A 21,069-nucleotide genomic window follows, 5' to 3' on the forward strand; every position below is an offset into this window, starting at 1 on the left:
ATCAACAGTGCTGAACTCTTTGGAATCATCCAACACCTATGCATTGCAAAGGCGTGTCCACAATTTCCAACAGTTTGTCCAAAAGGTTTGAAAATAATAACCATTCTACTTTGTATTTAAAATGTGTTCTCATTCCTGAATCCAATCAACTCACCACACAAACTGCATTCAGCTTTGTTGAAACAGAACAACATCCCCATATATTCACTTGAACATCCTCAACAAGAAAACGGGTAAGAAACAAAGCGGAGAGGAACCATGAGGATGGAAGGTTGTGAAGGCCTGTGAAGGTTACAGATTATTTATATGGCAGATCGATTGTATCCAGGTCTTAATCTCAATTTGGCTCAAAATTGCTGTCTCTACAGGACCCCAAACTCAGAGAGAGAGGGAGGAGGGGGAGTGGGGGCCTCCACCTCCGGGGTGTGAAGGCCCCTAGGGGCCCGCTGTTGGAGATCAGAGCAGGGGAGAGTAGAGAGAGAGAGAGAGAGAGAGAGAGAGAGAGAGAGAGAGAAAGAGGGAGCCTGCTTGCCTTCCTGTGAACTGGGGAGTTTTGTGCTGACTGAATGACTTTACGCTGGTATTCAATTCAAAGGGCTGGCATGTTCCCAATTGCTGAGCTTTGCTGTATGGATAAAGAATGGGTCTGTCTGTGACATGGGGCCCAGAGCGGGCTGGGCATGGTCTGATTCCCTGGGTACCCCCCCACAGGTGTGAGTCCTTTTGGACCGAGCACAATGGAAATTAATCTAGGAAAAATAGACAAAGTCACTAATGGCTTTACAAAAACTAAGCTTGCAGCCTTAGTCCATGATAGTGTTTCAAGGTTGGTTTTCTGAAGACCAATTCAATCTACAGGCATATTAAAAGGCGTCCTAAATAAACCATTGGGAAAAGCTGCAGCTTTGAAAATCTGAATCAATGATCAGTCCATAAAGACAGCCTTGGATATAATTGCAATTGGAAATAACTATATTTTCTTTACTTTAAATGACAAAGAAATGAGTGAATCGACCATCAGAGTGCTGGAGACATATTCAACGTGATAACATTCATTTTGTTGTAGAAAGAGAAGACTGCGATGGCACCATTAGGCTGGCTCTTTAGCACATCTTTGCAGAGCCCATTCCTTATCTCTGTGCCGTGATTAACATGCGAAGGGCCAGGTAAGTTAAGGAAAAAAGCCTAGAAAACACTTTTATGCATGTTACATCATGTTACACCCTGTTTGCCTGGAAAGGTTTGAACAGAGACACATTAATAAACATGTGGCTGGGACGCTATGTGATTTTTAGAGTATGAGCATCATAATAAGGAGTATTAGGATTTTCAATATATTATGATAATATTAGTTAGTGTAGGTACCTCACACCGAACTGAACGCCTGCAAATGCAGTGTGCTGCAATGGAAAAGATGATGTCATGACTAACATGTACGACTCTCCGCTGGTTGAATGTCATTTCACTCCACTGTAACAGTCATATATTCCAAACATACTCTGTGACATTGTTATTAAGTCATTAGCATGCCACGGTATACCATTTCGTAAGTGGCATTACTATTTCATTATTTGATAACTCGGTATTCCGGGGTACTGTACCAATCTATCGTCCCAGCCCTATAATCCAGGTCATCTTCAACAGGAAAAAGGTCAATACATATTCCTTTTTCCTGTTGGTGACAGAACGTTTCCAAAGAATTTTCCCAGCACAACTGATATTTGTGTAAAACCTAGCACCTTAAAATCTCAGAGGACCATTTCCACCTGGGCTAATTATTGCTCTGTTCAATATTCTACCCTACACTGACTGTGTTAACCATCACTGTGCATGCACTTTATTTGATCTATTCAAGTTCAGGATGACAGGATACCACAAAGAAAAAAGGGAACTTGTCCATTCAACCCTACAAAAGACTGTCTCGGTGAATCGCAAAAAAACTTGCCATAGAAGTGCCGAAAAATAATGGGAATACATTCGTTTTAAGGGACAATTACTTGTAGAACGAACATACACCGCCTTTCATAGATTCACCCTTGACAACTGTTTTCACCAAAATAGGAAACAAATACCATTTGCTGCAACAACAAAAAATATGTTTGTTTAGGCATTTCAAACCCTTTGTGGTGGATCAAGTCTCTTTAAGTTTCTTTCTATAGTGCTGTCTGCGGAAACATTCAAATAAATAATTAAACAACAAAACATTTCAGATTGAAAGTATATTGGACAATAAGGTAAAATAATTCATGTGGTAAACATAAACATTGCCAATTTGATGCTTGATATTAGATATAAAAGTTGTGATCAATCTGAAATCGAATTGCCTTGTTGGTGTCATACTGTTTCGTAATTCCTACATACAAATTTGAAATGTTTTCATTATACAACGAGAGCATCTGTCTTCAGAAAAATTCATACAACAAGCCACTCTTACAAGCTTGAAAAAACCAAGTGAATACTACTATCCTTGAAGTCACTGATCTGAGGTGCAGGATGCCATTTCCACTTCAAAAACATCAGGGAGGAAAAACACAACTCACTGCAAACAGTTAAAACAGGCAGTAGTGTCTCAAGACAAACTGGTCGAAATCATCTCCACCAAAATGTTCAGACACCATATTCATCCTCCCTGTCCTTTTGATGGGAACGTTTACCCTGTTGTCAAGTCCAAAATAAAAGGAAGAAAAAATTGTAACGCGAAAGAAAGATGTTAGATTACTTTACGTACCAGACCATATCACTGTGCCTTCTGAAACTAACAAAATTAACAAACTAGAATCAAAAATATATTTTTTAAACACTGCAAGGGAAAAACGTTTCAGGGGGATTTCTTTTCTTTTTTAAGTGAAATCCATTTTCATGGTGCCCTCCCCCCCCAAAAATTCATAAGGTTAAAAGAACAAGGTAATATGGATAAAACTCCTTTTCCAAAGCTCCATCTCTATTTGCGGTTGAGTTTCTCAGAGCGGCATCATGTCCAGGGAGTATTCTCTCAATCTCTCCTTAGTACCCGTTCTAAAGAGGGGTTAAATCCTTTGCCAAGGAACAAAGGAATGATTTTAATTCCGATAACATCCGGAAAAACAGAGTCAGACACAGGAGACGACGTCATGTCACATGATTTGTTATGATTATCCTGGGAAGTTCTGCCCTAGCGCTGCTCTATATAGCTCTTTGCCCCCCTGTCCACAGGGGGCACTGTAGTCTATCATCACACCTGGATGCCCGTGCCGTGGAGATTTAGCATCTGGGCTCTCATAGTCTGTATGTTGCTCATGATCTTCTTCTGATGTCCCACTAAAGTGATCCCCAAGCTCATCACATCCCTGCAAGACAAGACAACCAATCATAAATCACAGCACTGTACCACAAAGATGCTCAAAACGTCTCATGATTTATAGCACTAGGTAATTCATTAAAGGAGAAATGGAGGATAAAAAAATACATGTAAAACTCGACAGGCTTGTTCATGAATCAAAATGATTAAATTTAAATTCAGTTCGGGCATATCCAAGGATTTTGAATGAGAAAATAATTATAAAATAACTCTCCAGAACTGGCTATGGTGGCTTTGGCATCCACAAGTGTTTTAAAGTTCATTACTCGATTGACATCCTGGCCACAGATTCCAGTGAGCTGTAGCCTTCGGCGGTGAAGTTGTCTTTGTATCTCTCCATCTTGATGGCCTCCAGCCACTCCCCCACCGAGCGGAACGTCGTGAAGTCTGGTGTGCTCTGATCTAACAGGGGACTAATCGGTCTGTGGGATGAGCAAGACAAAGATATTAACATCTTATGCAAAAACATTCCCACAGAAAATACAAATTCAGCTGGAAACAAAACACAAAGACAGCCAAAGACATCCCGGGGTGCAGTAAATTGCAGGTGAAAAATAAATTAACACATTTTTTACACTTCAATATCAAATTCAAAAGTGACTATGCCATCTGATCCTCTTTTTCAGGCAAATATGTGTGCTAAGTAACTATCAAAAACCCTCAACATCAGTTGGATGGCAATTTTCGCTTCAAACCTCCACCATGGCCCCCAGAAACGGAATAGTTTTTTTTTACATTTTCAGGGGGGTTACGTTCTCAATCTCACCCAGAGAGATTGTGTTCAGACTGTAAATATAATTAATTTGACAAATGTCACAGTGGGGTCCAGAGTTCCCACAGCACCTGAAAGTCCCAGGAACTCATTACAGCGATTGATTTAAAAGCCCTGCTATTGACCATAAAGCCATGGAAGCTGCTTTGGCTTATTGATTCTCAGGGATTTATCTTTCATCTGTGAACTCCTATGGATAAATCAACCATTGGATGCTCTGAATTGTCCACTAATGTAGTTCCATAGGAATGAAATATGAAGAAACAATACATACTTCCAGAGTCTTAAACAGATGGCGGATCTTAATTTGATCACTCTTTTGTTGCTGAGAATTTTCCTGCTCGGCAGGAAATCTAGATGAGCTTCGTGATTGACATAAATTCACTGAAAACGCACAGTTATATAAACAATATAGCACTCATCATGTAGCCTACTTTTTCCCTGGCTAAAATTGTAGTATAAAACAAGAAGGCCAGCACACTTTTAAAGCTCCCAATTCACCTCTTTATTGACAACGTTTCCAGCCTAAGCACCAATCAAGCAACATTGTGAACTAAACACAGGATTATTTTGCTGTGACAATATACAGGTAACTGCCAGAAAATAAAGGAAACACCAACAGAAATGACCTTACTAGGGCATTGAAACAGCTTTAATACACCTTGGCATAGATTGTGTAAGTGTCTGGAACTCTATTGGGGGGGATGTGACACCATTCTTCCATGAGAAATTCCATCATTTGGTGTTTTGTTGATGGTGGTGGAAAAAGCTGTTCCAGAATCTCCCATAAGTGTTCAATTGGGTTGAGATCTGGTGACTGAGACAGATATGGCATGCGGTTTACAACCATTCAGTAACCACTCATGCCCTGTGGATGGGGGCATTGTCATCCTATGGGGGCATAGCAATGGTAGCCAAAATAATGTCTTGCCCAGCATTTTTATACATGACCCTAAGCATGATGGGATGTTAATTGCTTAATAAACTAAGGAATCACACCTGTGTGGAAGCACATGCTTTCAATATATTTTGTATCCCTCATTTACTCAAGTGTTTCTATTATTTTGGCAGTTACTTGTAGGTCAAATTAAGATTCTACATCTGTAGCAAACATGGTCAAATCTAATGAATGAAGCTGAAAATTCAATTTATTTCATTAGAGTTTTGTAGTGCTCAGTCATAGGGTTAATGAGACAAGCTTTCCTTACCTTGTGCATGTTCCCAAAGGGGTTTTTAAGGTATTGGGATTGCGAATCATCTTATCAAGGATGCCAACTATTTGATCAAATTTGGGTCGATCAGCCCTGTCTTTCTGCCAGCAGTCCAGCATCAGCTGGTGCAGGCCTGGAGGGCAGTCCATGGGAGCAGGGAGGCGGTACCCCTCCTCTATTGCCTTTATCACCTGGGAAAACCGAAACACAGGAGAGTCATTACCACCACATAAACACAAGTCACCACTTCCTACAGTTCATTACCATTTCATCCTCTATTCAAGATAAACAGGAAGTGTCCGTACATAAGTATTTTGTGGTTCCCTATATACAGACGTGGTACATCGAGGGGAAACAAGCCAAACCGGATGTTCATCGCTCAGTGTCAGCATGTAAAGATGATGGTGAGACACAAGGACACAGAGTAGCAGGACCCAAATGAGGAGCTATTGAGAGTAGCAATAGTATGTCCCTGTATGGCACTGAGATTAGTCACTGGAAGAGCTGCTCCTGTCTGTTATAAAGAACCAATAGACATGATTGTAATTCATTTAGCCAACAGTGGCACTTTTTTCCTTTAGATGCATAATTTATACTGTTTGTCTCATCAATAGGGGGGCATCTGCATATCCTTAAAGCTACATCTATTCTCACTGTGTCAATAGTTCAAAACCAAGTCCATTGAAAGTCTATGGCGTGAGAACATTTAACATTAGGGGCAATGGCAAACTTTGATTTGAGACTCAACAGTCTCTTCCTCTATTCTAGGATTTATTTTCTGCAAATATTAATCTGTTATTCCTGTCAGGGCTATTCAAACAACACTGAACTACGGAAGGAAAAGTGTCGAAACACTGAAACTGTTGAGGAAATGTAAATATTTATCTTTGTGTATCCCAGAGGAGCTGTTTGCCAACATCTTGACAGAGGAACTGAAATCCCTGACATTGATGCCTGTCAAGCACTAAAATGGCTAATCATGTTTAGTATTTCTACCAGCTGATTGTTCAATCAGCAGGCTTCCCATTAGGAGGAGTTGAGAGTAATATAATCCTTTTTAGTTTTTTCTGCTGAGGAGAAGAATGTTTGTCCTACTGGATTATATCATCTTTAACTTTGCCAAGGGAGACAACTAGCACTGGAGCATCTCCCAGACTAGTATTCGCAAACATTGGTGGATTTTGGACTCCTGAGTGGCGCAGCAGTCTAAGGCACTGCATCTCAGTGCTAGATGCGTAACTAGAGACCCTGGTTTGATCCCAGGCTGTATCACAACCGGCCGTGATCGGGAGTCCCATAGGGCGGCTCACATTTGGCCCAGCATCGTCGGGGTTAGGGGAGGGTTGGGCCGGGGTAGGCCGTCATTGTAAAATCATGATTTGTTCTTAGCCTAGTTAAATAAAAGTTAAATAAAAAATGTAAAAATGTTACTACTTATAGATGTAGTATCTTAATTTGATCACTCTCATTCGTTCCTGAGAATGTTCCTGTTCCTGTAAACTTGTAGTGTATTCTAAAATGGCTTCTAAAGTTTATTTCCACCTTAAAATATCAGACTTGTTTTGCCCTAACAAAAAATGTATCAACCCCTACAAAAAATAACAAAAAAACAAAAAACAACCCCTAATACACATAATAATTCACATTTTCAGTTGCTACAAAATTAGATTAAATTAAGATCCTACATCTGTAAGTATCATCGTTACTGGTGTTTGAATTGGCGGCCAAACTCCTCTAAAGCCACTTTTCCGATCAGCATGATGAACAGCAATGCAATGTTCATCTGTTCCAATTTAGCTGAAACAAAGCAATGACTGCAGTTCAAACTAAAGGCTCTACATGACTAAGTAAATAGCTCTGGAATTATTGAACTCAGCTAATGGCAAATTTGGTTTTCATTATCCTAACTCATTATAAAGGTTAAAAGCCGTTTTGAAGTCAGAAAATTATTTGTATGCTGGGTAGCTACTCTTTTTCTTTATATTATCATATATACATTTTATGAATATCAATCTCTGATTAAAACGGAATCAATTAAAACCTAACAATACACCTCATTTAACTCTGAATAGTAATTGTGGCCCATGTTTAAATCATTTATAAGAATTCTGTTAATTCTGTTAACCCCTGGGCAATATGGTAGCTAGTCCCTGAGCTACATGTGAAACCTGACATGACATTTGGTGTATAATTGACTTTATGTAAGAGAGCAACTCACATCTTGATTGGACATGTCCCAGTAAGGCCGTTCCCCATAGGACATGACTTCCCACATGACAATGCCATAACTCCACACATCACTAGCGGAAGTGAATTTACGGTACTGGATGGCTTCCATTGCTGTCCATCGAACAGGTATCTTTCCACCCTGTTCAGTAAAATGCAGGTCAATGGCTGGAGTAAAGATCACATTCATTATATCCTGCATCTTCCCCTAAAACATCAATTAAAATAGAGTTATAACTCTGCACACAGGATCAGCAAAACTTGAAAACTTTCAAAGCAAAAACTCTACCACACAGACTGCATGCTTTGCATATTGAATAGCTAGCTAGCACAGGCATGCATGGGCATGCATCCATATTTTATACTACATTTTCATGCATTGGCTGTTGGCTGGATTTGAGTATTCAGAGAGAGCGCAAGGTGTCTAGGAAGGGAAAGTAATACGGGGCTGGCTTAATTGACTCACCGTTGTTGTGTAGACAGCCTCGGGATCATCGTCGATCACTCTTGACAGGCCGAAGTCAGATACTTTACATACGAGATTGCTGTTGACAAGGATGTTTCGTGCAGCCAGATCTCGATGGACATATCCCATGTCAGAGAGATATCTCATCCCCGCTGCTATGCCCCGCAGCATCCCCACTAACTGGATCACTGTGAACTGACCATCGTGTTTCTGTACACAACAGAGGACAACCGTCAGCTAATCAAGATCCAGTGAGATCCAGGTCACAAAGCTATTGCAGTGCTTTTATTCATAGAATAAGAAGCTCTTATTGGGAACATATTGTATTATACATGTATAACTGGTAAGGGATTTGCCATTTGAACGCATTGAAAGGTTCTCACCCTGAGGAAAGCATCTAATGAGCCGTTTTCCATATATTCAATCACAATCATCACCGGTTTTCCTGAAAACAAAGGTGACACTTTCCGTTAATTGACTCATAAATATGGCTTGCAAGTGTTTATTAATGACGGCCTGCTAAAAATACATTTCTGCCTCAGTGTTATTTTGAGCCGTTTGTTTGTAATTAAGTGTTAACATCTGCCCCTTATATTAGGCTGTCTAAATTAGAAAAAATAAAACAGGGAGCAAGGCTAATTCAATCAGATACTTCTCAATGTCATTCCTCTTGACTGCAGCACTTTCACATTGTACAGCTAGCAAAATATATTGTAAAATGTTCCTCTCATGTCTTCCTCTCGCAGTTGGTATGGCAACTTAACCTTTTCACACATTCACGTGATTCACAAAATGTACAAAACATTAGAAAAACCTTCCTAATATGTGAGTTGCACTCCCTTTCACCCTCAGAACAGCCTCAATTAGTCGGGGCATGGACACTACAAGGTGTTGTTAGCAATTGATGTTATTCTTCAATAACACAAACTCCAAAGCAAATCAGGGGGAGAAAAATAGGTTTATTTGAGGACAAATCAAGATGTTATGCTGGGAGGTAGATGTTTAGTCTCCCCTGTCCTCAGCTTTTCTCCACCGAACAAAGGAACAGGATGCCATTTATAACCCCCCACCCTAGCCTGGGGTTGACCAATCAGAAAGTCCTTGCAGTACGACTGGGCCAATGGCCAAATAACAAGTATCCTGCTCCCGACTCAATGTACAGAACGTAGCACACGTAGCAAACGTAGCTCTGAGTTCAGGATTGACATTCCACAGATTCTAAACAGCTGTTGAACTGAAGACAAACTATTTATATCGACAATTCCCTATTGACCATTAGTACTATATTTAGTTTATTACTCTCGTCCTCTCATCCTCTAGGATGTGTATTTATCTTCAAAATATTCTTATAGTGTCGAAAGCGTTCTACAGGGATGCTGGCCAATGTAGACTAATGCTTCCCACAGTTGTGGCAAGTTGGCAGGATGTCCTTTTGGTGGTGGACCATTCTTGATACACACGGGAAACTGCAGGCTTGCAGTTCTTGACACAAGCCCGTGCGCCTGGCACCTACTACCATAACCTGTTCAAAGGCACTAAAATGTTTTGTCTTTCTCATTCACCCTCTGAATGGCACACACACACAATCCATGTCTCAATTGTCTCAAGGCTTAAAAATCCTTCTTTAACCTGTCTCCTCCCCTTCATCTATACTGATTGAATTGGATTTAACAGGTGACATCAATAAGGGATCATCTATGTCACAGTCTATGTCATGGAAAGAGCAGGTGTTCCTAATGTTTTGTACATTCCGTTTATAATGACTGTAGCAATTTAACACTTGAAATGCAAGCTAAAAACAAGAAATATTGACATTTTATGTGACCTTAAAGCATGGTCTTTGAGTGCATTTGCTCTAATTCCTTGCTAGAGCTTTAGTCATGTGTGTGCATGTGCGTGTGTGTGTGTGTGTGTGTGTGTGTGTGTGTGTGTGTGTGTGTGTGCATGTAAAAGAATGCAGTCCTTACCTCTTGTCACCACTCCCTCCAGATGGACAACATTGGGATGGTCAAACTGGCCCATAATGCTGGCCTCACAAAGGAAGTCTCTCCTCTGTTTCTCAGAGTAGCCCACCTTCAAGGTTTTAATGGCCACTGACGTGTCCCGTTTCCCTGGGAGCTTCATCCGTCCACTACACACCTCCCCAAATTCTCCTGTGAGACAGACAGAGACATAACCTGTCATGACCCTTTAGAAAAACTAGCATTTCATGTTTTGACAAAGCGCTTAGTGTGTTTTCAGACAAAACAGCTGCGCTGCAGGACAAAACAAATTGGAGTAGGACATCTTGTTCTGCTCTGGGGAGTGTAGCAGAGACACATAATAAGACAAGCTGTGGATATATAGATACTCTCATTGACTGCATCTCTAAAACTATTGTGGCAGCAATTTATCAGCTGTGAGCTGCTTTGCTATTGTCTTGCCTTTTACAAAGTAGCAGGGCCACACATTAATTGCAATGAACTTTTCCCCACTATCAATATACGGTGAGGATAAACCGTGTCCCCATTCAAGGTGTAAATATGTGGTTGTCATTATGATGTATGAGTATACGTGACTAAACAGAGAGAGCTGGGAGACACCAGCCAGACTCACCTGCTCCAATAACTCGCTCAATCTTAATGCAGGACGCGTCCAGCTCCTTGGCAAATTGATGGACAGCCCTGTTCGGGTCTTCGTAGGTTTCAGGGTCAATGTATGTTTTGGTGCCTGGAAATTTAACTGTAGAAAGGTAAGGGGATTACTGTTACGATTAAATATGCATACAGAGCATCAGGCTGGCCGGGAGCTTGACAGGCACACCATTACCAAGGGCAACCATTCAGAAGGAATTGCTAAACAGCCAGCTGATGGAAAGCATCCATGTCAAAAGGTCTTTCTACAAACACCCTAAACCAGACATTTATTATTTTATGTTACTCCTTTTTTATTTTCCTCCAATAGAAATGAAAACGTTATTATATTTTCTTCCTAACCTCCTCACAAAGGAGCGACAAGGATTTCAGCAGCCTAGAATGGGATTTGCGGCGAAAGTTGTCTGCTATACTGAGCAGGGTTTTGAGTTAGCTAAGTCTCTCAAGCTCTGCCAGTGAATTTAAAAGTCTGGTAAGGCAATCCCTCATATACTGTAATACGAGTCATAGAAGACAGTTATTTTCTTATGGTCTGTGACTTGATAACCTTCTGGATTTTGCTACCCAGATAATGGTGACTTTAGTTCTATCACAACTAGTACAATATTACGATTATAACACAATGATACTGGAAAGGTTCATACATATTCATGCGCACATAGAGATGTATGATCTTAATTTGATCACTCACAATTTGCTGAGAAACAGAAATGTGTATTCAAATTTTAAAAAGGATTCTAAAGTTTGTAATTTCAACTTTAAAATGTCAGACTTGACGCCCTAACGAAAAATGTGGATTATAAATAATTACATTAATTATAATCCACATAATAATAGATCATTTCTGTTGCTGAAGGATTATTTTCCTGCTGTAGCAAACTGGCTCAAATTAAGATCCTACATCTGTAGGGTAAAAAAAAGCCACTGCCTGAGAAAGAAGCAGTGTAGTTCTTCCCGTGTATATAACACCACACTAATAAATTACAGGGTTATAGTACATGACTGTGTTCCACTGACCTAATTTGTTCATATCAAATTATACCTAATTATAACATAACCTGCCAACTTCAATACCACAAGCTATTTAATGAGATGCACATAGTGGAAGAGTAACACACAGCGAAGACACAGTACAGACAGAAACAAGGAAAACAGACATACCAAACACCATCATTAAATGACTAATCAGCTCAAGGCTCAATAATGACAAACATAAATGTTATAATATCCTCTGCATACATCCTGGAAAGCCATGTTGGCCTATCCAGTAACATAAACACGAACACATTGTGTTCCAGCGAGGAGCTCCAGCGATGGCAGCTGATATTTCCCTCCAATCCATCCTATAATTGCTTTGTCCATCCAAGCTGTCACTGGATCTGATAGGGAGACATCTTACCACGACTTCCGGGCACTAGACAGAGGACAAATTGGGCCTACATGTTGAATTCACGCACTATCTGGCTTCTGTCACCCTGCCAGTCCCTCTATTAGGCCCAACAACACATAGCGGAGAGCTCTTGTTTGCGTTTCCATCTCCCAGTGTTTTTAGCTGAAGGACCTGTGCCTTCCTGCAGCTTGATCTGTCAGGTACTTATCAGCCGAGGATTGCGAAAAGCCAACACAGCCCTCTTTCTACCACTGTGGCCATGTGACACATTGAACCTTTGTTTCACAATCAGCAGTTTGCCTACAGCAACAGATCATTTGGGCTTCGCTTGGGAAGATGTCTGTGGCTGCATCTCTAGGGGTATCGTTAGGATGGGGTGGTGTGTGTACGTGTGTGTGTCCGTGTGTGTGTATTGGTTAAAGGAGCCTAGAAGAGGAACCTTGGGATAGAGTAAATATGTGTGTACATCTCTACATCTCTACTCCGAGTACCACCAGGAGGTCGACAGCATCCTCCTATCCTACCAAAGTGGCTGAAAAGTTGGGCCTTTGCATTTTTTATGAAGAATTTTCTCTTTCAGCTCTGCCCTGGATCACTGTCTCTGACAACTCTCATATTCATGTGTTTGCAGTTTGGAGCCTCTTGTCCTCCTCTCAATAGATGTATCTATCAAATACCAACCAGAAGCTAGAGTTGAAGTCGGAAGTTTACATGCACTTAGGTTGGAGTCATTAAAACTTGTTTTTCAACCACTCCACAAATTTCTTGTTAACAAACTATAGTTTTGGCAAGTCGGTTAGGACATCTACTTTTTCCAACAATTGTTAACAGACAGATTATTTCACTTATAATTCACTGTATCACAATTCCAGTGGGTCAGAAGTTTACATTCACTAAGTTGGCTGTGCCTTTAAACAGCTTGTAAAATTCCAGAAAATTATGTCATGGATTTAGAAGCTTGAGTCAATTGGAGGTGTATTTCAAGGCCTACCTTCAAACTCAGTGCCTCTTTGCTTGACATCATGGAAAAATCTAAAGAAATCAGCCAAGACCTCAGAATAAAACTTTGTAGACCTCCACATGTCTGGTTCTTCCTTGGGAGCAATTTCCAAACACCTGAAGGTACCACATTCATCTGTACAAACAATAGTACGCAGGTATAAACACCATGGGACCACAAAGCCGCTATACCACTCAGGAAGGAGACGTGTTCTGTTTCCTAGAGATGAAAGTACTTTGGTGCGAAAAGTGCAAATCAATTCCAGAACAACAGCAAAGGACCTTGTGAAGATGCTGGAGGAAACAGGTACAAAAGTATCTATATCCACAGTAAACGAGTCCTATATCGACATAACCTGAAAGGGCGCTCAGCAAGGAAGAAGCTCCAAAACCGCCATTAAAAAGCCAGACTACGGTTTGCAACTGCACATGGGGACAAAGATCGTACTTTTTGGAGAAATGTCCTCTGGTCTGATGAAAGAAAAATATAACTGTTTGGCCATAATGACCATCATTATGTTTGGAGGAAAAAGGGGTAGGCTTGCAAGCCGAAGAACACCATCCCAACTGTGAAGCACGGGGGTGGTAGCATCATATTGTAGGGGTGCTTTGCTGCAGGAGGGACTGGTGCACTTCACAAAATAGATGGCATCATGAGGAATGGAAAATTATATGGATATATTAAAGCAACATCTCAAGACATCAGAAAGTTAAAGCTTGGTCACAAATGGGTCTTCCAAATGGACAACCCCAAGAATACTTCCAAAATTGTGGCAAAATGGCTTAAGGACAACAAAGTCAAAGTATTGGAGTGGCCATCACAAAGCCCTGACCTCAATCCCATAGAGAATGTGTGGGCAGAACTGAAAAAGTGTGTGCGAGCAAGGAGGCCTACAAACCTGACTCAGTTACACTAACTCTGTCAGGAGGAATGAGCCAAAATTCACCCAACTTATTGTGGGAAGGCTACCTGAAACGTTTGACTCAAGTTAAACAATTTAAAGGCAATGCTACCAAATACTTATTGAGTGTATGTAAACTTCTGACCCACTGGGAATGTGATTAAAGAAATAAAAGCTTAAATAAATCATTTTCTCTACTATTATTCTGACATTTCACATTCTTAAACTAAAGTGGTGATCCTAACTGACCTAAGACAGGGAATTTTTACTAGGATTAAATGTCAGGAATTGTGAAAAACTGAGTTTAAATGTACTTGGCTAAGGTGTATGTACATTTTGTTGAAGTCAGAAGTTTACATACACCTTAGCCAATTACTTTTAAACTCAGTTGGGGGCAATGTTGTTGGACCCACTTCCTGTGAGGCGACAGGCAGGAGCATGCTGTAAGTGAGATGTTTCAATGTGTGTGTGAGCTGATGAGGAAAGAAGGGACTCACATTGAAAATACAGCTCCTCGTCTCCTTCCTGGTCTGCCTTGCTGTAGCCACAGTGCCTGACAGGGAGAGAGGTGGAGGAACACACAATCAATTGATCGGGCCGAGGCAGAAGACTGTCTGTTTTACTAGAATCTTAATGCAGCGCCACAATGCTGCAGGTACAGATACAGTTGAGAAGCATGGGAACACTGTTTGGGTGCTGATGTTGAACTAAAGTACCCACCTCTGGTATTCCATATACATACTCTGTAAAAGACTGTTTAGTAGTCCTTGTTATATGTGTAACATTGATGTATTGAATGCATCCTCGGGCCGGTAATTCGTAGTACATGGTTGTTCTATAGCACTGTACAATATGGTTTGCCAACAAACTGAACTGATAATGGAGTGATGATTGACATGCAGGTTAATGTCAAATGGATATAGAAATAACATGTGTATGGCTCTACCCCCATGTAAGGCATGCTGTGATGAAATGCTATCCACATAGAAATGAAGGACCACTGGAGGAGAGCAGGGTGGTGACTGACACACAGGAGGGTTGATCTGGGAGGAGATGGCTACAGGCAGTGTCATGAGTGTATTACTGTTTAACACCAATGATGTAACACACGTGCAGGCACACACGCGCACACACTCACACACGCACACACACGCACAAAGAGGAGACAAAAGCTTTAATTTTAGAGTACTTTTGTCTCTATAATGGATCCATTACAAAAAATAAACATGCAAAAAACCGAGTCAGTTGTTCTTCACAGTGTGAGGACTGGAAAATGATGCATCACAATCCATTAGCACAGCATGCCATAGACGATGGGTGCCTGTGGTGTGTGGTGTACTGACTCCACGGCTATGGAGGCCTGTGAGTGACAGAAAGGCTAACTGACAAGCAGAGACTCACAGCAGTGGAGAGTCAATGGGGCCCGCGAGAGCGTACCTTCTCCCAATGATGAAGCCAAACACCATGAAGACCAGGATGATGGTCCCCGCCACGGCCACCACCGCGATGATGATGACGGGGTTCTGCTCGCTGGAGACAATGGTGGATGCTTGGAGAGGGACACACATGTAAGCACACACACACACACACAAACAAACACACACAGACAAAGGGCACACAGTGTGAACATTCAGCACATCAGGCATTGGAATCTGCAGGACATAATATAACCAATGAGTAGCGAGCAGGGAGACTGATAACCCCCTTCTCACCCTTTACCACAGAGACACGGAAGGCTAGTTCTATTTCTGGGCCCTCTGCATGCACGGCTCCACTGTTTCAGAAAGTGGGCTTAACGGTCCCAGATGGTAATGCTGGTGCCCTTCATTTGAAACAATGACACATTCAGTTTGGATTGTCTCCCGTTCAGAGCCTATTATGCTGTTAGACTGTTTGCATTGACAAACCACCAATTGCTCAAAAGAATGGTGCTAAGGCACTTTATACTGTCAGTGCACATGGTGTATGACTGGGAGAATTCATGCATTTTAAATCAAGTCACTTCAGTTGCTATATAAACACCAGCGAGAGAGGAAGAGTAATGATTTCTGAGCCCTGGCACTTTAGTTGGGACCTACTGCTCCTTGTGGACGATACTCAACCATATTTCTAAATGGGATAAATGGAGCTATGAGATCAGTGGCATTTTGATGAAGGTCTACACACTAATCATCTCTGCCTGTGCATGTGTTCTGCTGGTACCTGAGGCCTCCTCCTTGGTAGTGATCTCCAGGCGGGGTCCGTAGGTGCCGTAGCCGGCCGTGGTGAAGGCTCGGATTTGAAACACGTAGGCTGTGCTGGGCTTCAGATTGTTCACTGTGGCTGACGTGGATCTGGACTTCACTGTGGAGTAGATACGATCCTTCTGGTCCTATAGAGAGGAACAAACAGGATTTGTGTTATAATCATCCTGTCAATTTGCAACCGTAGACAGTAGACACCAGTATGTCTAGATGATGAATGAATTGACTCCATCTGAGACACCAAGATACAGCCAGAATGTGTCTGTAAATGTGTGAATGCCTCAGTTTGTCTGGTGTTTTTATATGATTTCAGAAGATTTATTAATGAACTATTTAACCCTATCTGGGGTTAAATAATTACTCTCTGTGTAGACTCTCTATCTCAAACCAATAGGAAGAAAAAAAGCTATGATGCCAGGCTCAGAATCCGTTTAGAATTTACAGACTGCGTGTACTGTGTCTTTTGTTGTTGATCTGTAAATGATTTGCTCTGCAAAAAACCCAAATGGAATGCCAAAGCCTGTTAGGAGTGAAGTCATGCTTGCTTCCAATTTTACAGCTGGGCAGACTATAGCTACAGTACGTGACACAGGAGACTGATTCCTGGCAGCCTGAGAGGCCATGGCCAACAGGGCCTGGAACATCAGGAGTCATGGAATCTAGCCCTTTGATTTGTTGTGTTAAACCCACTCTTCTCAACCTCCTCAACCCCATCGCTACCTTGTTCATCTGCTCAGACTTAGGACACGCGAGAGCTGAGGTTATATTATATATGAGGGGGTGAAGGGGGTGAAGGGGGGAAAGGAGAGAGGGAAGATACAGAAACAGATTGTTAATGATGGCAGAGTAGCATGATAAAGTGTGTGCAGCCTGGTATGTGTGTGTGGGTGGCTGTGAAGAACCAGGGACTGATTAAAATCTTATGAGCGTCTCATTCATTATTGCAATTATGGGACAAAGGATCTCCTCGCAGAATCCAGCCGATCCCACTCGCAACGGCATGCAGATAGAATGTGAAGTGAAGAGTAGGCAAAATGAAACTAAAAAGGAGAGGATAGAGATAGGGAGGGGATGGGGGGTAGGGTTTGGGAGAGCCAAAGTTGTCTGTGTTCAAAGCTGTAACACAATCACACACAGGTACATACACACGGACAGGCAACACACACTCTCTCTCTCTCTCTCTCTCTCTCTCTCTCTCTCTCTCTCTCTCTCTCTCTCTCTCTCTCTCTCTCTCTCTCTCTCTCTCTCTCTCTCTCAAACACACTCACTTTTTCATAGTACTTAATCTCATATTCAGTGATGACTCCGTTGGGCTGCTCAGGCTCCTGCCAGGAGAGCTGGACGCTTCGCTGCTGCACTCTCTCCCTGATGACCTCACTGACTTGGGAGGGAGCTGTTGGAACAAGACATGTCAATAAGTGATGGGCAAACCCACTCTGCACACAGTCTTCTTTAAATCAACTTTTTCTCCATGCAATTGGTTGCATGTTTAAATGTGTATTTCTTTCTCAAACTCATCAAACGCACGCACACAAACAAATACACACACACACACACACACTCTATTCACACGGCTGGCCCTAAATGTTTACACTTCTTAATTACAGTGCATACAGCGTAAGATAGCATTATCCCAGCCAGTGTAAAACTTCAACATGTGGGTTCTCTATACATGTGGTCCTTCATAGCTCAGTTGGTAGAGCATGGCACTTGTAACGCCACAGTAGTGGGTTTGATTCCCAGGACCAACCATATGTAAAATGTATTCATACATGATAGCAAGTCACTTTGGATAAAAGCATCTACTGAATGGCATATATTATTATACTGAATATTACAATGAAGTAAAATAAATTCCAGTGAGATGGCGGTCGAACCGGCAGCACTTATTCTCCCTAATGACAGAGGCATTCAAAAATCCTTTTAGTGAAATGTACCTGTAACCTCGCGACACCTGGTTTATAGCAGAGTAATTATCTGTTGCACTGAGCATAAACTCTGAAAGTCAGTCTCTTTTTCCCCTTCTACAGCACAATTAAAGTGTCTTGTTACTGCACCGGGTGTGAAGAGCTGTGAAGTTAAGCTTGTAATTGTACATTGTAACAGTTCTGAATATTTAAATTCTCCCACATGTTTGAATATCCATTGTTAAGCAAGAAGAAGTAAACATAGGCAGGTTTTTTTGTAGCAAAGATAATAAACTCAAGTAAACATAGGCAGGTTTTTTTGTAGCAAAGATAATAAACTCAAGGTAATGAATTCAAATCTTTGTGCAGATGGGGCGTGCATTGCTCATTGCTGGTGTGAGCTGGAAGATGGACAGATTGGTGTATGATACTCTTACTTCCACACAGTCATGACTCAAGGCCAGTTAGGTTCTGAATGAAACAATGCTTTTATTTTCTCAGAATCACAAATTATGACACATAAGGTTTAACTCCAGAACTTCCACAGAAAATGGAAAATACTAATTGAACTTGAAGTTATGAATATACAGTAGAGTATATCCTTTCAGCTTTCAGCTTGCCCTCCCGGACCACCTGAAGGCACCAGACTCTGGGCTTTCTGTTGATATCTGTGCTCCTTGGTGTCCTTGTCCCTGCTAGTGTCAGCTGGGTTCTTAATGTCTAGCTGTCTCCACTTGTTTTCTCTTTATTTATTATTTTATGTACTTTGAGATTATTCTGTATAATGAAAAGCGTTTTATAAATGTAAGAAATAAATAAATAATTATTATCCTATATCCTATGAGAATGTCTATGAAATAAGCAGACAAAGGGATTTCACATAGGAAGGAGGAGGGGGAGCCCTGATTGTGTGGGAAGGAAGGTTGAAGTTGGAGCTCAGAGCGGATAAAGTGCTGATGTCTCTATGTGTCATGATGTTTAGTGACCCAGTGGAAGAGGAGCTCCCTGGGCTGTTGGGCCCCAACAGGGCCTGACCCCAGATTTGTTTTAAGATGATCTCCCCGCTAATGACTGCTGCTGGATTTAAACCTTGTTAGGGCTCATCTGCATTCCTGACAGTAACGCACACGACACCAGAGACCCTGTCACAAACTCCCTGTTTTAATATGTCACATTTAATCCTACCAATCCAACCAAAGCAAGGTAACAATATATATTTTTCACAATGGCCTCGCAGTTACTGGGACGATTAAGTTTCCACAACAAAAGGTTAGGCAGCCTAACTTGGGCCATCTTGGATGCCTGTTCTCTGCACCCTGCCCTGTGACTGGTCCTTTTATAAGTACAGACAACCGCCTTTCTCCTGATCGATGGATGTTCTGGTTTGAGTTTAGAACAGCCTCAAGACACCTCTAGCATGTCTCTCTCTCGGGCCGCCAGTTGAGAAACCCTGCCCTATATAGTGCACTACTTTTGGGCACTTAAGGGCCCTGGTCAAAAGTAGTGCACTATGTAGGGAATAGGGTGCCATTTGGGACACATCCTCAGGCAGGCCTCATCATCAGATCCTCCACATTTACCCCCCTCTGGCCCTGAGCCTTCTGCTAGGACTCTTGTCAGTCACCCAGCAGCCCATCCAAACTTCACTCCTCCACTTCACCCCCTCCCTCCCTCCCTAACTCAACCACAGGTGACACACATCTGCAATGTTTTGTTTTCACTAGGTGCCATCATTAGATCAATGCACACCATTTGCAGATCTGTTCCACAGGAGAGAAAAAAGTGAATTCTCCAATGATCATTTAAAAAAGGAAGGGGTAGCAGTGGCCATGAAACATCTCAAATGTTTGAGGGATGAAAATGAGTGAGGGAGCTGGGTTGGTTATTAATACGGACAAGGCATGTTCCTTTAAACGGTTCTATTCCTCCCCTGTGGATTACTCAGGCAGCACCCTGTGACAACCATTAATGACGTACTAAACATTATAGAGACCAGAACCCAGACAGCCACAAGACTTTTAACAAACCCGAGGGGCTTAGTGTACCAGAACATTTATTAATTGTTATGCCCGTCTCAAAGTGACTGTTTGGGGGAAAGCGTTTGTGCAATCACTCAGTCTGCAATGTTAGAGAATGTATTAGTGACCCCCAACACCTCCCCCTGTAAAGCTAACTCATCCGGAAGCCCACTCTCTCTCATGCGCTGCATTTGAATACCTTTATGAATACATTACGCTGGAAGATTTTAATATCCGCTTCTCTTTCACTCAGCCGGTTGGTTCTGAGTAAGTCTACAGTGGCGGAAGTAGTGGCAGAGAAAATGTCAGTTCATTATAGAAACTCCTTTCTTTCTGCTCCTCTATAAACTACTCTGCTTTTAATTACCAAACTACTGAAGTCAAGCTTGAGTATCTTACGCCCACATTATTGACTGAGTGTACTCGATGACGTATACTATCTTAAAAGCCATGGTTACTTAACAGCATTTAAATAGAAAATGAGTGGGAGTTTGCTGCATCTAACAGGCTCTGCACAGTAGACAGGAAATCTAATAACAACAAGGTAATTTCAACACTTTAAACACCTGCAGATAACATACATTGGGTTAGCCTATGATATAAATATTAGGCTAAGGAAACGGGTGTGATGTCACACAGACAGGAACCACCTCAGACATGGTTTACACACAGTACGTTGTTTTTGGTCTGTCCTCTAGATTTCAATCTGTCATGACCACAAGCTTGATATTTATGGCCCACTTAAGGATCTCAATTTTAATAGATTGGGAGCCTCTATGAAAACATCAAGATCGGCGACAGTATGGTCCCAGGGTTGACACTAATGAGCTATGACATAATCCCCAATACTTCCCATTTGACATTGTGACTCACGTAGGAGAGAAAAACTCCCTGGTATTAAATGTTGGCGGCACCCAGGAGAGAGAGGGATGTTGAAGCAGTGGACGAAGGGAAGTAGAGATGGT

The 21,069-nt window shown here is 41.7% G+C and overlaps 1 protein-coding gene across 1 annotated transcript in view; it reads right to left on the minus strand.

The window, feature by feature from the left end:
• Positions 1–1,219: 1,219 nt before the first annotated feature.
• The window catches only part of LOC139415057 (ephrin type-A receptor 7-like), a 74,135-nt gene continuing 54,285 nt past the window's right edge, over positions 1,220–21,069 (minus strand). The window contains exons 6-17 of the mRNA XM_071162818.1: positions 17,448–17,572; positions 16,139–16,307; positions 15,374–15,485; positions 14,434–14,489; positions 10,608–10,733; positions 9,980–10,165; positions 8,396–8,457; positions 8,013–8,222; positions 7,539–7,688; positions 5,318–5,511; positions 3,604–3,759; positions 1,220–3,326 (exon numbers count right to left, since the gene is read on the minus strand). Of these exons, the coding sequence (XP_071018919.1) occupies positions 3,212–3,326; positions 3,604–3,759; positions 5,318–5,511; positions 7,539–7,688; positions 8,013–8,222; positions 8,396–8,457; positions 9,980–10,165; positions 10,608–10,733; positions 14,434–14,489; positions 15,374–15,485; positions 16,139–16,307; positions 17,448–17,572 (1,661 nt within the window). The 3' untranslated portion in view covers positions 1,220–3,211. The remainder of the gene's footprint in view (positions 3,327–3,603; positions 3,760–5,317; positions 5,512–7,538; positions 7,689–8,012; positions 8,223–8,395; positions 8,458–9,979; positions 10,166–10,607; positions 10,734–14,433; positions 14,490–15,373; positions 15,486–16,138; positions 16,308–17,447; positions 17,573–21,069) is intronic.

Source organism: Oncorhynchus clarkii, chromosome 8 (assembly GCF_045791955.1).
Source record: "Oncorhynchus clarkii lewisi isolate Uvic-CL-2024 chromosome 8, UVic_Ocla_1.0, whole genome shotgun sequence".
Classification (NCBI taxonomy): Eukaryota; Metazoa; Chordata; class Actinopteri; order Salmoniformes; family Salmonidae; genus Oncorhynchus; species Oncorhynchus clarkii.